This window comes from Xyrauchen texanus, chromosome 7, assembly GCF_025860055.1.
Source record: "Xyrauchen texanus isolate HMW12.3.18 chromosome 7, RBS_HiC_50CHRs, whole genome shotgun sequence".
NCBI classification, from domain to species: Eukaryota; Metazoa; Chordata; class Actinopteri; order Cypriniformes; family Catostomidae; genus Xyrauchen; species Xyrauchen texanus.
In genome coordinates this window covers 47,428,173-47,445,676 of record NC_068282.1, presented here as the reverse complement: position 1 = coordinate 47,445,676, position 17,504 = coordinate 47,428,173, and the positions used below count along the sequence as shown (strand labels likewise).

General features: G+C 36.9%; 1 protein-coding gene across 5 annotated transcripts in view; it reads left to right on the top strand.

The window, feature by feature from the left end:
• The window catches only part of LOC127647013 (receptor-type tyrosine-protein phosphatase F-like), a 321,133-nt gene that overhangs the window by 279,916 nt on the left and 23,713 nt on the right, over positions 1 to 17,504 (top strand). For 3 of the 5 annotated variants that reach the window (XM_052131055.1, XM_052131054.1, XM_052131056.1), the window contains 6 exons: positions 376 to 533; positions 1,467 to 1,579; positions 6,433 to 6,465; positions 7,069 to 7,166; positions 14,312 to 14,435; positions 14,537 to 14,712. In XM_052131055.1, the coding sequence (XP_051987015.1) occupies positions 376 to 533; positions 1,467 to 1,579; positions 6,433 to 6,465; positions 7,069 to 7,166; positions 14,312 to 14,435; positions 14,537 to 14,712 (702 nt within the window). The remainder of the gene's footprint in view (positions 1 to 375; positions 534 to 1,466; positions 1,580 to 6,432; positions 6,466 to 7,068; positions 7,167 to 14,311; positions 14,436 to 14,536; positions 14,713 to 17,504) is intronic. The other 2 variants (XM_052131057.1, XM_052131058.1) reach the window with 1 other exon arrangement.

The following is a 17,504-nucleotide window of genomic DNA, read 5'->3' as shown; positions in this document are numbered from 1 at the left end:
GTTTGAGCGAAACATTTGTGGGTGCTCGTATCGTATTGAATCGTGAAATTTGTGTATTGTTAAATGCCTTTTTCACAAGTGCTTAATATTGCCCCATACCTTCTTCGCCCGTGGAATTTCGCCATGCAGTGGTAAATGTGATCATGCCTTTACTCTTGCCCTGATTTTTGCTGTATCTAAAGAAAATGGAAGTTGGGATAATTTATGGTGGTAATCGATATGATATCGTTTATCTATCTGGTATTGAACACAGAACATTCCTTTAAGAGATATTTGTTATTGATTACAAAACACCACATGTAAGATATATTGCAATATTTTTGATTATACTTGAACTAGATTTGAATGTGTCCCTCTTGATTGATTCCTTTGCAGATGTTTACAGTGAGTCCATACTCTGATCCCATGTTGGTGAAGCTCCACAGTGGGATGTCCCGTCATGTGGAAGACCCAGAGATGCTGTGGGTGATGGGACCCGTGCTGGCTGTCGTCCTGATCATCATCATCGTCATCGCCATCCTGCTCTTCAAGAGGTACATTAGAGGAACCACTTCCTTTATATATAGACACAAGGATTAAATAGCTTACTTTCCAAGAAAAAGTTTATCATTCATCATGATATTCCTGTTGTTTTCCTACTGTATTCCCTCTTGTCAGGTATAAATAGCCAGAGTCTCATCAGACAGATCATAGACATTGCTGACTCACTGTATGAGTTGAAAATCAGAAAAAGTTATCCAAAGTTATCAGTTAAGGAATCGTTTTTTTAACAGTCAGCAATTTAACAGAGTTTTTAGGAAAGTTTTTCTAATACAGACCTTTAATGATTAAATTGTGTTATATTTATTGAACTAGACAGCTGAAATTATATTTTCCCTCACCCAAATCCCCAATGAAAACTCAACAAATGGAAAAAGTAATGAAACCTATCTAACTTCTACTCTATGAAGTTACTCAAAAGCTAAAGATAAAAATGCACCCCATAATTATAGCCAAAGCATTCTTAGTAAAAAATGTAGGAGAATAATATGTCCAAGGTTCACGTTAGAGGTCGATTGAGTGAAAAGAAAGCTCGTTCTCCAAATGTCAGCATAGAACTTCAGCTCATTAGTAGAAATGGCATTGCCACATTAAAAACTGATGCTCAATATTTCTGTCAAAACTTGCTCTGCGCACACTTTCTTTCTTTGACATTCTCTCTTTTCCCTCCATTCTCCCCTCTCTCTCTGCGGGATGCAGCAAACAGGAAAGGTGTGTATCGAGCGATTTATTCATTCTCTTTGATACGATGATAAAAGTTTGTTTGCGCTTGTGTTTAATGAGAGAAAATCAGAGAGTTTAATTGTACTCAGATCAGTGCTACTACATAAATACAAACACACAGAGGTGCAACCTTAAATGTTTTCACATCCACCTGATTTGTGTATTTATACGCTCATGTTTGATGCTATTTCCTGTCTTCACAGGAAGCGCACCTCTCCCTCAGCAAAAGATGAGCACTCAGCTGGAGTTAAAGATCACTTACTGGCCAATTCCTCCGACCCAGTGGAAATGAGGAGACTCAACTATCAGACACAAGGTACAGTACAACACCATGCACAGACACAAAAAAATAACACATTTCAAACATGCTCATTCACACAAAACAGGAACTGTGTCCCTACTGGAAACACAAGAATGACTGGCCACCAGCATATGTTGTGTTTTAAGTGCTGGTGTCCCTAGTTTAAAAAAAGCAAGACCTAATGATCAATTGGCTTTACTAGAAAAACAAATGTTGGCAAACTAGTTTATCCAGCTACTTTTGCTGTTGAACAGCATGGTTATAGAAGAAATTGACTTTTTTTAGGACAATTAATATTGTTTTATTATTATGATTTCCTTTTAAAAGGCGATTATATTTTAAACAAGCCTACACACAATGTAATCAGATGCTTAAATCATTAGGTAATTCACAAAAAAGCACATTGTGCTAAAACATATTCACTTTCCTGGATCAGATGACTTCATCTGAAATGATGTAGTACGTTGTACAACGTCATGCAGTGCTAATCGAATCAGAATTCTGATCGCTGCAACCAGAGGTGAAAGTATTCCAAATATGGGCAGAGAGGATCATTCACTGTAATTACATATGGCCACCAGGAGATGCCACTAAGTATTTGACACAGTCAATAATGACTCAAATGACACATCGGCATATGATGAGCGCATACCTTTAGTCATTGTTGTGTAATTAGTTATTATGTACAATTAATATGTTTTATTGAGGCTTTTTGACACTATGATTATTTTTGGAATTATATTTGTAATGCTATAACTATTGATTGCTTTGTCGTATCAACACAAACTTTTACTCATTGTTACAGATGACAAGATTGTGATTAAAACAAAAGCAGTTTTACACCCTGAGATATGTAATGTCAAATATGAAAAAAGTTTTTTCAGCAGTTTATTAGGCTGAGAGTCTCTGAATTTATCATAATCTATATCATAATTTTTTTTTATATTCGGTTAGCCACTGAAAAAGGATATCTTTAAAAACACCTTCAGAATTTACAGGGTTAAATTAGTCATGGTTTTCTTAATGCAAAATACAGTTTCTTATTTCATTCTTTTGATTTTGGTGTGAAATGTGACCTGGATGTGTTCTTGGCAGGTTTTGTGAGGACCAACTTGTAAGTTTCCATAAAATGAATGGGGTTTTGGGTTGTTTAAATGTAGCTGTCAGAAAAACAGCCAGAACTGGATGCTGGATTTATTGATGATGTATAACTGATGCTTTAGTGTGAAGACAAAACATTTTTGACACAGATCCTCAGTGTCAGGTGAAGGACTCACTGAGGGGTAGAACCTGCCAGCCAATCTCAAACACACATACACACACGACAAACGCCATGACATCAGATCATATTTCTACGTTCTGTTCAGACTGAGCTTTGAACTTGGTGGAAAGAATTAAACAGTATGATTCACAGGAGAAAATCTTTATCTTTCTTCCTCCGATCCATCCATATTTTCCACTCTGTTCTTCTCACTGTCTGTGTCTCTTTCTATTTATCTCTCTTTCTCAGGGGAAATTTCTGAATGCACAGACATTTTGCTGACTTCAATAAGAATCAGCTTTTGCTCTGTTGCAAAGTGACTCATGTTCTTGTGTCAGATTGATCCACTGTGAGCACAGAGTCCACAGATGCAGGATCTTTCCGTTGGCAAAACTAGGAGAAATATTCATGTCAGCTTTGCTGCCTTGAAAATTGATTTTCTTGGCTGGGAAATATTTAAATGAGGATCTAGGGAACTAGAGGAACAGTGTTGTTGTTTATTTACTTGTAAAGGTTCAGAATGTGTGTTTAAAATGCTTCAGGACACTTAAAAAATTAATAAACCCTTACCTTAAGGGTTTTTAATGTTTGTGTTTGCTTTCTTATCAGGGAAACATAAAAAGGAACAATGTTTGAAAAGAGATCCTTGACGTATAGCAAATGCAGAAAACGTTATTCTAGTACATTATTTTGGCCTCTTGCTTTGTAATAACAGTGAATAATGCAATACTCAGACATGCCATTTCAACCTCCTGTTGTGCTGACTTGTGCTCAAATCCAAGACTTTGTTTCTGAGCCAGAGAGCTTTCATGTGAACCAAAGGATGACAAAGTGCCATTCAGATGTAGAGTTATGATGCTTTGGAAGGGTTATTTTGGAGGAAGAAGCTGAGAACGGATAGAATAAAGCAGAGTTGACCCTCTCACAGCCAAATTTATTATTTATTTATTTTTAAATCTTGAAAATTCCAACATAGAATTACTATAGCTACATTTTTTTAAACTGATTTAACATGCCGAATTCTACATTTCGTCACAGTTTCCTGGTGAAATTAACATGAGGCGCTACAACAACTGTACATTTTATTACATTTCACACAAATCACGTGTGAAACGGATACATATGATTTGATAAAGACTTGTTTTTCAGTATTACTCACACACTGCTATGTTATGATATCAAATGAAAATTTTAACGCTTATATTACAGAGTCATACATTTACACACTTATTCCATCGTAATTAGCTTGCGCAGTAGCTCTCCTGATAAAGTGTTGGACTTTGGACTTAGGAGAACGCTGTTCGAGACCAGCCAAGCAATCGAGCTGACACATGAGACAAAAGTTTCATAGAAGCGACACTAGATGACACGGTTGCTTCAGAAAATGTGCTATTCATTTAGCATTTTGTTTTTGGACACTATCGGTTAGATTTAGATATTGGTTAAGGGTAACAATGTCTGTTTTGTGTCTACCTCCATTTGATTTTATGTTAGTGAGGTATGTTTTACTCATTGAAACCTCCATCTAATATTCCCCTTAAAAACCTCATCTAATTACGACAGCATTTCACTCGCTTTTGGCACCCCCTGCTGGACATTTCACTGGGAAACTGCATCAAAACATGTTATAAGGCACGTAATTGCATTTAGCAAAAATGTTGCCACAATCATGTAATTTTCATGATATCAGGCTGCAAAATTCCTACCACAGTGTTTTTTTTAACGTCATTTATATAAAATGGCCATCTCTTTTGTCTTGCTAAGGCTAATTTCATAGCTAACATTTTATGTGTCCTAAATAGACACAATTAAATAATATTTTCAATTTGCTTGCATAATTTGACAAATTTACAGCTTGATTGGAAATGATGCCCAATAAAAATATTCTGCTCACAAATTATATTTAACTTGACTTGATTAACAAGTTTTCCAAGTTTAGTATTGAACGTCTGGGTCTGGAACAAAGCTAAAACAGTCAAATCTAAACATAAAAAGGCATTTGAAAAGTAACAAAATTAATTTATGATGGTCTGATAAAAAAGTTTCTATCTCAGGATATCTATAAATATCCATGGCCACTTTATTAGGTACATCTGTACAGATGGGCTTGTTTGAGTATTTCTGTAACTGCTGATCTCCTGGGATTTTCACGTCTATAGAGTGTAAAGAGAATGCCGCGGGAAAAAAAACAGCAACCAATGAGCAGCAGTTCTGTGGACAAAAACGGCTAGTTGAGTCAATGGAGAATGGCAGACTGGTCCAAGCTGACAGAAAGGCTATGGTAACTCAGGTAACCCCTCTGTACAATTGTTGTGAGCAGAATAGCATCTCAGAATGCACAACATGTCGAACATTGAGGCGGATGGGCTGCAACAGCAGAAGACCACGTTGGGTTCCACTTCTATCAGCCAAGAACAGAAAACTGAGGCTGCAGTGGTTCTACCATTTATGCACCTCAGCAGAAGTCCAGAGTTGTCAGAGCAGGCGATGTTTTTCCAATCATCTACCGTCCAGTTTTGGTGAGCCTGTGCCCACTGCTGCCTCAGCTTCCTGTTGTAAGCTGACAGTATTGGTCAGCTTACAACAGGATGTTCGATGTGTTGTGTGTTCAGAAATGCTTTTCTGCATTGCACTGTTGTAATGCGTGTTTATTTGGGTAACTATCACCTTCCTGTCAGCTTGGACCAGTCTGGCCATTCTCCTCTGTCATTCAGAACTTCCGCTCACTGGATGTTTTTTTCTTTTTTTCCCCCGCACCATTCTCTTTACACTCTAGAGGCTGTTGTGCGGGAAAATCCCAGGAGATCAACAGTTACAGAAATACTCAAACCAGCCCGTCTGGCACCAACAATCATGCCACTGTCAAAATCACTGAGATCAAATAATTTTTTTTCCCCCATTCTGATGGTTGATGTGAACATTAACTGAAGCTCCTGACCCATATCTGGATGATTTTATACATTACACTGCTGCCACAAGATTGGCTGATTAGATAATCGCATGAATAAGTAGATGTACAGGTGTGCATAATAAAGTGGCCGGTAAGTGTATATATAGATTCTAACCCTTTGTGACATTTTGGCTTTACAAATTATTAAATTAGTTAAATTTTTTAAATGTGTTGAATTAAATGTAATACATTTATACAATTGTAAAATGTATTTTGCCTAAACACTGAACACAGTCAAATCTACTGTATAAAATCATTTGTGAATTTAGAATCCTGTATCTCAATAGTAAATAATAGGGACACACATCACATACAAATGGCCTTGTTGTTTGTTTTCTGACAACATGACATCAAAATTGACCATATTTAGAAATAAATGTCTCTGGTCAATTTGTGCACAATACATAAATGCACATTATTTTAATGTTCAACATAAAATGCATGAACAGTTTCTGTCCCTGAAATGACTTTTTGTTTCTGTTGATGTAACAAAAACCACACAGAGAAAAATTGAGAAAAATTAAATCAACCAATCATTTCTTAGCCCACTTTTCACAGTCTAATCACACTAAGGAATATGTCATATTATGGAATCTCTCCTGTCCTATCCTTTGTAAGTGATAGATATCACAGTCACTCCTCATCTTCTCTCTGCAGGTACAAGTGCCTTCAGCTGCCCCAACACTACAAGTTAGTTTTGCTCTTGTGTTGCTGTGTGATCTTTGACTACCTCCCCACTTTCCTCACACCTGTCCATCAAGACCAAAGCCACCCACTTCACCACACTGGCTGCTCTCAGCTTTACCATCTCTCATGACCTCTCCACAGACTGTCCATCTAAAAAAAATGCTAAAACATTCCTTACAGCAGATAAGGATTGTGGGAAACATAATAAACATTTGTTTCTTTTTATCAGAAATATGTGCTCAGGCCGTTGTCCTTCTGTGTTTGATTTCTGTTACATGCCATTATGGTTGTATCAGGACAGCTAATGTCACCTTGGCCAGCCAATGAGCATGTCCATTCACTGCTGACTTCACTGCTGCTAGTCTTAGCACATAGCATCTTGCTACAAGCTTTGTGCTCTCTCTCTCTCTCTTTCCAACAACCTCTATCTCTCTCTTTTTCATGCTACCTCACTGCACAAACATTTCTCTGAGTTTACCCATCTTCAGAAAATTTTAAAACTGTGAGCTGAACTGTGTTTGTTCCTCACAATTCAGCCAACCTAAACAAAACAAGCCAATAAAAAGATCTGTTATCACTTCATTCTGTCTCTTTTGTTCCCTGCAGGAATGCGGGAACACCCTCCAGTTTCCGTCTGTGCTTTGGCTGACCACATCGAGCGGCTAAAAGCCAATGATGGCCTGCTTTTCTCACAAGAATATGAGGTAATACTGGTGTTCACCTCAGTTCACCCAAAAATGGAAATTCTTTCATTTACTGACACTAATGTTGTTTTATTTTTCATGTTTGGGTGAATTATTCCTTGCACTAATCCTAAAGAGAAATATTCTCCTTCACTACATGGTGTAAAAGCCACTAAGGGATTATTGCTTGTTGACATCCTACAAACATCAGAGATTTGCATGAAATATTTTGTGTTTCTACAATGTTAAATTAGGACAATGAGAGGGGGAGAGCACATCTATTATAAATGACTTCTACAGCTGGAAAACAGTGCAAATGTGTTTTGTGCTACATCTGACCTACATCTACATGCCTGCAACTTTTAAATTATAGGACAGAAGACTGAAAAATAGGGTGAAGTGGTTTGCAAGATTGAAGAGATGTTTAAAAAACAGACATTTAAAATAGCTACGTCTCCACTTAGAGTTAGGACATGGCGATAAGAGTCCTTTAATGCTGTTAAAACATATATAATTGATCAAATTAAATTAAATATGATCGCTGATGTGTTAATTCGAGTTCTTGTCCTAACTAGCAGCTACGAGTGGCAGGACATTTTTGCGATTATTTGGGTTCTTTTCTGAAGCACTTTCCACTTTTGCTGCTTGTTCTGGACAAGAACTGCCATCTTAGACATTAAGAGACTGTTTTAACAACATGTAAAGCGACCATTTTTACATTGTGATGATATTTTTGCTAAATGGTATTACCTAGTTCCTTACTGGTCCCTTATAGGTGAAATGTTCACTCTTTGGTGCTAAAAGCGAGTTAAATGTTCCCCCAAACAGATGAAGTTTTTAAGGTTAATTATCTATTGAGGTTTAATTCAACAAAACTGACTTGCCTACCCTAAACCAAAACCTAACCGATAGTGTTATAAATGCAAATGCGAGATGTAAAACACAACAGCATCATTTTGTGGTGCTTCTATGACACTTTTGGCTCACGTGTCGACTCACATGCTCTTCAGGTCCTTTGCATAGCAAGTGCAATGCTTTTTGTCTGCAAGCACTTTTCACGGTGAGCTCAAAACGGTGCTTGATTCTTGCATTGACGCTCTGACGCAAATCATGACTGCAGCTTCACGATTGCGGTAAAAAAGCAGATAGCCACAGTCTACCAGCATATTAATATTGTGGAGGATGAAAGTTTAAGAGATTTATTGCACATTGCATTGAAAATGCAAACTATGTGGAGACTAGTTTTTCAATTAGTCAAAGTCCCTCTTAGACTCAGCGAAATGTTTAATATTACTTAATTTAGTGTTATTTTAGTGCATTTCTATCTTTATACTTTGGAAGGCTTTGTTTGGAAAATGTTAATAAAGCATTATATTGGTACATATTTGTGACAGGGTGAAGGGCAGGGCCGGGCCGTAATTCCACACACCCGATCCATAATTAGGCTGATTAAGCCCGAGAGGGATAAAGGTGACCGAAGACGGCAGTGCGACAGAGAGAGAGAGTTACGGCAGCTGTCCGGCATGTGTTTGTCTTTTTGTTTAAGTTTGTTATTAAACTATTATTTATATTGTTAAGCCGGTTCTCGCCTCCTCCTTTCCATTAAAATTCGTTACAATATTGTTTTGTTTTATTTCCACTAAAAATGCACTAAAATAACACTAAATTAAGTAATATTAAACATAAATGCATTTTGACAGAAGTACTGTATATATAGTGTCAAATTTCAGCACTTTCAAAATCTGTAATTAATCATGATTCTTCTTCTTTCGGCTGCTACTGTTTGGGGTCGCCACAGTGGACTATCTGTGATCCGCATATTTGACTTGGCACAGGTTTTACGCTCGATGCCTTTCATGAAGCAACCCCCAGTGGCTGGGGGGGATTACGGGAGTGAATTGAAAAGACTGACAGCACAAGTTAATATGAACATCAACTTTTAAAAACATGTCTCGAGACACCTGCTCTATTGTGTTCTGTTGTTTGCGCTACATGTAGCTTTTTTTACAGCTTTTTTCAGTCTAAATGGCCCCTAGTTGTGCTGTTTCAGCTTTACCTGAATGTGTTTACCTTATTGATTTCTAAAAGATTGCATGATTGCATGGTGGTGTCTGTTTTTGAAGTGTTTTTTATCCACAAGATTTTTTTTTGGTGACTAAATTTATATGCCATTTCAGTCAGATTGAAATGAATAAATATTACATGATGAAATATTGACAACATTTTAAGTACTTTTTCATCAAAAGACAAAGTTGAAACAAATGCTCAAATGTACTGACATAATACTATATCCAAGTGCACTCGCAAGGACACAATGTAATTTACACATCCATAAACACAAAGCCTTCACATATTCAGGCTAACACACACACACACACACACACAGTCACATCAGCATCCTCGGCAGTAGTCAGATCGCCAGAGCTTGAAATTAAATCTTAAGAACGACTGTATTAAGAGTGTAGAGAGTATGAGAATCACCTGCTTTATTAGACGGCTAATCCTGCAGTGTGTGTGTGTGTGTGTGTGTGTGTGTGTGTGTGTGTTTGTGTTTATGGGGTGGTGCTCTGCTGCCTTCTTGAATTGTTATTGCGTGGTGGCCAGCTCTTCTAAGTGCTTAAACAATCAAGTTTTTAATATAGACATCAAATACTCAGGGAGCAACTGTGATCTAATCAAACACCAAATGACTTTCATTAAACTGCAATACCAAACAAGTTAACAGGATAAAGAGATAAAAATGGGCTCAAGGGGAGGGGATTGTGTTCAAAGATAGAGAGATTTTTGAGATGTACTGTAGGTAAATCAAAAGAAACAGTAGAGACCGTCTCAGGTGTGATGTCTTTCTTTCTTTGTGTGAGGGAGGCACAGGGTTTTGTCTTTTTATTTTGGTCCATTACCCCAAAGTGTATAATGAAGATGCTCTGTGCCGTGACTACAGCCCATTATAATTAAAACTGGACATATCTACATCAATCATAAGGCACACCTGAGACTGACTGTGTCCCGGTGCAGTCTTCAGTAAGTGAAACAGTAACAAAGGTAAAAAGCAATTGAACAAAACTAGATTGCTCCCATTATATTCAACAATGCTGTCTACACTTTAAGCACATTCAGATATTTTTGAAATATTTTTTATATTTAGACAGCTACTTTAGACAGTCGCAGTTTTAGTTAAAAAAAAAAATATATATATATATATATATATATATATATATATATATATATATATATATATATCACACTAAAGTGTACTTATTTATGATTATTCTTTCTCATATGTATGTTGCTTCTGAAAGTGTAGGACTTGTGTGCATGAGTCTATAAACCTATTGTGTTCAGAATCTGCTTGCACCTTTTAGTGGGTCAATTTGACCCGGTGGAATTCAAGCTTATAAATAATTCATAACCTGATGGTTTTCATCTAAAACTGTATTGTAAGTTAATAAGAAGTTCTTAACTGTTCATACATGTAAAAAGATTGAGATTTTGGCATGTTAACTGACAAATATAAAAGTTAATTAATTAATGTGCCATTTTTTTAAATAATTAAATGTAGAAATTCTTTGACATTTCAAAATATACAGCATTAATTACAGCAAACCAGTGTGATACATGAAGATATCATTTTTTATCAACATTTCTGTTCAATTTTATCGAAATATAACATAGTATACAATTTATAATGTGAGAATTACTGGTAATTTTAATGAGTTTCCTATTACTCAGAACTGCTCAATACAACTTGGTGGTCAAAATTTATGAAACCAACATATCAACTAAACATCATAAAACAAGTGTACAACTCAAGTGTACAACATTAATACTTCTTTACTATGTTTTTAAGCAAAATCTATTCAATTTACTTGATGCATGAGCTACTGAATGTTGATGTGAGTTTGCTGTTAGCTGGTCAGATGCTGCAGAATAAAATGAGGACAATTTCCTGTTTCAAGCCCTATTTAGACTAATGAATGAACTTTTACTCTCGCCACCTTTAGACAGTAGTACATCTGATTTAGTTTATATGTTATGTTTGTTACGTCTGTCATGTCTGTTTTGTACAGGAATGTGTGTGTGTGATTGTATGTGTGTGTCCCAGTGAGAGACAAAAAGTGTGTGAGAGAGTTTGGGAAAGAGGCTAAATGTAATTGAAGTGTTTAAAATTTGATTTATAGCTGTACAAAAAAATCTACATAATATCATGTGTGAAGCCACAATTGATGCCCGGGTCAAAACTGACCCGCGAAATGCAAAAATAAAATAATCTGGTAAAAAATTAAAAATAACATTTTATATACATATATTATGTGTATATGTGTGTTGTAATAGTCTTAAATAAGTCACAAAGTTTGTTTCCCATACTAAAATTATTGTCTACTCTCTCCCAGGTCAAAAATGACCTGAACGCAATAGAAGGGTTAATTTCATTGTGTTATTACTGTCTCTGCCAGTGATCAGTACAGTCCTCAATAGTGCACAACAACAAACAAAAACAATAGCACAAAGATCAAATTCTGTGATGTATTTGTCATTATTCATGAGCAGTTCTTCCCAATCCATGTGTCAGCTGAGAGTATATCAGCCCCTATTTGCTGCATATGATCTGTTTAGCAAAATGTCACATTGCCCTTAGAATGAACTGAACATGCCACCACCCAAAGGGGCACATTTTGCCTCCCTAAAAGCATTAACATTCCTATGTTTCATATGGGGTTCAGTGTATAATCAGTATTTGTTCATTATAAAACTGCTGCTGGAAAACACCATCTCACAAAGAGCCGCAGTAATGGCATGCAGAGAGACTAGAGAACAGGCGTACAGTATATACATCTCACCCCTATTACCCTTTATCACATAACTATAGTAACAGCAGTGTAGGCTCTTTAGAGAGGTCTCTTAAGCTCAGTGGCGATTCATGCTGGCGTGATTGCGCAGGAAGCAGTTGGCAGTTTGTTAAAATACTTTCTCCTGTCCCCGTTTAATGACAAGTATAAGTAAGCCATTTAGGGGTCGTTACTATGTAGTTTGTCAAACTTAAGTTAAACCAAAATCGGGTCTCTAAGACTATGATTTGTCCTTTGACAGACAGGTTTGACTCAGTTATGCTTAGATTCAGAGAAAAGAGAGTAGGACTGTTTTATAATCCACTTTTGGCCGGACAAATTTTGTCTGGCCATTTTTCTCAGTTTCGGTGTATTCAGTGGCGCTTCTTGCTTACTTGGTGCCCTAGGCGAGATCCGAAGTGGCGCCCCCCCTTAACGCACCTATGGTGTTGACAACTTTTCAGTACAGAACTATACTTTAAAGCACAAAATACATTAAAGGGATAGTGCCATCCCAAATGTGTATACATTTCTTCTTTCTGCTGAACACAAACTGAATATTTTTTATACTAATATCTCAGCTTTCCTGGTCCATTCAAAGCAAGATTTAACCAGATTTAAACAATGGAGTCTTATGGATAACTTTTATGCTGCATTTATGTGCTTATTGGAGCTTTAAAGTTCTGGCCACCATTCACTTGCATTTTATGGGCCTACAGAGCTGAAATATTCTTCTAAAAATCTTCCTTTGTATTCTGCAAAAGAAAGAAAGCCATATTTCTGAAATGGCATGAAGGTGAGTAAATGATGAGATAATTTTCATTTTTGGGTGAACTATCCCTTTAAATAAAAATAACCAGACATTAAATATAGAAGTAATAAGTAGCATATAAACATGTTTTTGGGGTTAAATTATATAAACATTTACATATACATAAATGAAATTGCACAATTAAATTATAGTCAATACAAATGGCAGAATACTTACAGATTGCTGCTTGTGCTATTACACATAATTCCTCATTTCAGATTTTACCTTCCCCTCCAAGTTTTCTTTGACATATCTGCCCAGCAATCACATGGTTGATACTAATTCTCTCAAGACCACTGAGGCGATCCTGTGTCATGGTGTACCTATACTGTTGATTATGGTTATCTTGTTTGTTCAGAATGTAATAATGCATGATGAATATCCATAATATTAACAATATGGAGTAGCCTGTTAGGAACAACTCGGGACACCTTTCTCCCATCACGATCTTGCGAGCTAGGGGTGGGGGTGGCTGCAACCAAGCTGGTACCTTGTTGTGCCGCCCCAGAGAGCTTTACTGTCCTAGGAGGCTACCAATATCACCTATGCCAGGATCCTCCACCGAGTGTTGTAGTTACTGCATCTGTGGGGCAGTGCTGCTGTGTGGAGCTATCAAAACATTGCTCTGTTTTATTATTGAACAGCCCAGCCTGTTAACTTCTGGCTCAGACTGTTTTCTTTCATTCTTAAGTGGGTCATTGACAAATAAGCTTGATAAAATTTGAATACTTCTAAAATGTAGTTTATACATAGTCATACATTTTTAAAGACTTTTTATAGCTGTTTCTACAAATAAATAAATAATAGATTTAATGGCTTTAAAGGTGTCAAGTGGTGTAACCATCAATTAAAAAGTATCATTTAGCTTGTAACATAGATGAGATTTTTTTTAAATTGTGAGAACGGCTTGAATATCACAATATGAATATTACTGTCATAGTATATATATATATATAAACAATTGTATATTATTAACTAAAAAAGTAATGTCTCTCTTTGGTGTAAGCCCTGTCTGGCGGTCCAAAGAACTTGTACTCGGAACCGTCATATCATGCCGCAGATAGGAGGCAGGGGAGAGGAGTCTACCCCCGTGCAGGACGGGACTCAACTGGTGGTGGTGGGGTGGTGGAGGTTGCCGTGTTAGCGCACTGAAACAGCAATGTGATAGATTGTGAGCAGACTTATAAAGCAAGGCTTACATGTTATTGGCTGGGAATTACACAGCTAATGGTGCGATGATGTACAGCTGCTAGTCTTCCCGCTAGAACTACGCTGCGCTTATATGTACTGTATATAAACATTTTATTTTATTTTCTTATTCTCTCTGGACATTTTTTACTTTAAGTCTCAGAAAAAAATATACAAATGACTTTCAAATTTAAAGCATGTTCATCAGTTACTTTGTGTGAATGGAATTTTTTATCCGGACCAAAAATTAGCATCACATCATTGACCTAAATATAATTTTTCAATGATGTTTGTCTTGTTTTTTTAACTATATTTCTCATATTTTGTCTCTCTACTTGCAGTCTATTGACCCTGGTCAACAGTTCACCTGGGAGAACTCCAACTTAGAGGTCAACAAGCCCAAGAACCGCTATGCAAACGTCATTGCCTACGACCACTCCAGAGTCGTGTTGACACCTGTTGATGGTTAGTCCAAAAAATAAAGAGATGCTTACCTGTTATATGTGATGCATGTTCAGTAAGTATTGTGATAATGAGTGTTAACACTGCACTGGTGTGACCTGCAGGTGTACCCGGAAGTGACTACATCAATGCCAACTACATTGATGGCTATCGCAAGCAGAACGCGTACATCGCCACTCAGGGTCCTCTGCCCGAGACGCTCAGTGACTTCTGGAGGATGGTGTGGGAGCAAAGAACGAACACCATAGTCATGATGACCAGACTGGAGGAGAAGAGCAGGGTGAGAGTTTTGTTGTCTTGTGCAAAAAATGAATTTCATACTTGGTATTTTTGTCTTGTTTTCCAGTAAGAATATCTAAACATCCTTAAAACAAGATAAGCTGGATTGAGAAGCAAAATTGCACAATTTTGCTCAATTTAATTGAGAAATCTTGCAAAATGTTGTGATGTTTATGCTTATAAAACAAGATAGAACCATTTGCCATGGGGTTATTTGATGATTAAAACACAGCTATGTATAGTGGGATAATGAGCCAATTATATTTCACTGTGGGCGGGGCTAGCCCTCAACGAATATGAATATATATGTTAAAATATTAAATATTCCACATATGTGCACATATGAACACTAACCCTATCCTTGGACAACACAAAGACAGTGACTGTTAGCATCCTCACAGGTTTATGAAGCAGGAAGTGATGTGTGTTTGTGAGAGAAAGGCGTTGTATGTTCACTCACCTACTGGGTTGCCAGATGGTAAAGATGGTCAATCTGTTTTTACTCCACGCAGGAAGTCTGCATTAACATGCATTTAAATGTGATCTAAAGCTAAAGCTTTCTAATGAAACTGAAAGATTGTACCTCCCTCTTGGAGATAATCAGATAGAAAAACATCTAATAAAGGTCTTCAGAAGGCTGTATATCATTGTTTGGACTGCATTTCAATTTTAGCCAATATTAATAACCATTTGTAATATCTCGTCATAGTCGTTATATATTTCTGAATAATGACCACACATCCTGGAGGGAGTTTGAGTTAGGGTTAGTCATTGGTATTTATAACTAGCTTTACATAAATTAAAAAATGTTTTGATCCATTTAGAGCTGAGTAACTGTACATGTGTGAGTGTGCATACGTGTGTGTGTGTGAGAGCACAGATTGTACCTGTTCATTGTTTAGGAAGGACAGCAGTGTTTACAGAAGCCCAGATGGGTCGGACTCAACCCCAGGCCATTACTCACAAACCCCTCAGTTGTGCGTGTGCGTGCGTGTGTACGTGCGTGTGTGTGCAGACAGGATGTGTGACCACAGTGACCCCTGTGTGTTATCAGAGCCTGAGGTTCTGCCCCAGCTCTGGACATTCTGTGATGCGTAATGCCCCCATCTGCAAGCAGTGCCAGAGAGAGACCCCCAGGCCTGGCACCACAGCTCACACACACACACACACACACACACACTTAGCTGTCTCAATGGGGGACATACCATAGACTTCTCTTGTTTTTATATAAGGCCCTAAACCTTAACCCTAAAAGAAAACATTTAGCATTTTTTAAATTAACGTGTTAAATCAGTGATTAATTATATAAAAAATAATGTATTAAAAAATTTACACAATTAATTCTGTTATACGGTATTTTCGACCATCAGAACAATTCAAACTTGAAGTACCACCTCCATGTTTTTGCGAATCTCAATCAGCAGGGGGCAGTAAGCGCAACTCCAGGTGTACAGGCAACAAACCGACTGATCAAAGACAGCTGGACAGAACAGAGGGCAAATGTTTTGAGAAGCGTTGTTTGAAGTTTCAAACTACATTTAACTTGACACAACAACCTAAAAACACAGCTAAAGATGCTGAAAACCAGTGAAATGCAACGCAACCACAGTGCGACGCTCCAAAAGCAGTCGCCTGATGCATGTACAGACCAAACGCAAGAACACGTACAGTGAGAAATGCCCAAGTCTAAAAATGTATGAACTCAATTGCAAAATGAGATGTTGTGGATTGTAGCCCACTGATAGACTTTTGTGGATATAAACCAAACAGTATTTTGACTTCAAAAGCCACTTTGTGTATTGTCAATGCTTCACTCGTCTGCCACAATAATGTAATGTACATTTTTATATTTATTGTATATATTAGGCCTGTTTAACCCTTAAATGCATGGGAATTTCAACAAACGCTCTTACATATGTGTCTTTTGAGACCCGGCACATCAAAAATGTATCTACAAAAAGCCCAGATAGTGTAAAATGTTCAAAATATTTCAATATATTTGCATTTTTCATATATAATTGAGATAATGCAACAATGTCCAAGATGCCACGTAGCATGACACTGAGCAAGACGCTCATAAGTAACAAAAACAATTGCGATTTTGTGTGATTCTTTAAAAATTGTAATCTACCATCAGCAGTTGTAAGTCAAATGTATTTATTTACATTTATTATTATTTTTTTTTTTTAATTTACACAAAAATCAAGCAACCCAACAATATTCAAACACTCCTGTTCTGCACTCACAAGTTAAGTCAAGTCATTTTTATTTCTATAGTTTCTTTCACAACACATATAATTTCAAAGCAGCTTTACAGATGATCAGGCATTAACAGAAGATAAAACTGTAATAAGTATAATGTCTTACAGTCATCATTGTGAAGTTTTATCAAATACGATTGTGAATTGTGTATAAAAATAAGTAATTAAATAATAATTGTATTTAGAGCCCCCCCTGCGACCCTGTACACAGGATAAGCGGTTGACGATGGATGGATGGATGGATGGATGGATTTAGAGCCCCAGTGAGTAAGCTGTAGGCGACTGTGGCAAGGAAAACTCCAGAAGATGTTGGTTAATGGAGAAAAATTACCTTGGGAGAAACCAGACTCACTGTGGGGGCCAGTTCCCCTCTGACTAACATCATGAATATAATGCCAATATTACTTTTGTATAGTGCAAGTCATGGCTTAAAATGATTAAATTAATTAAGTGTTAAGGGTCAGTGTTTAAACAAAGATTTTGTATGAACTGTAAGATTAATGGCTAATGTCTTTGAAGTTCATCCTGGATT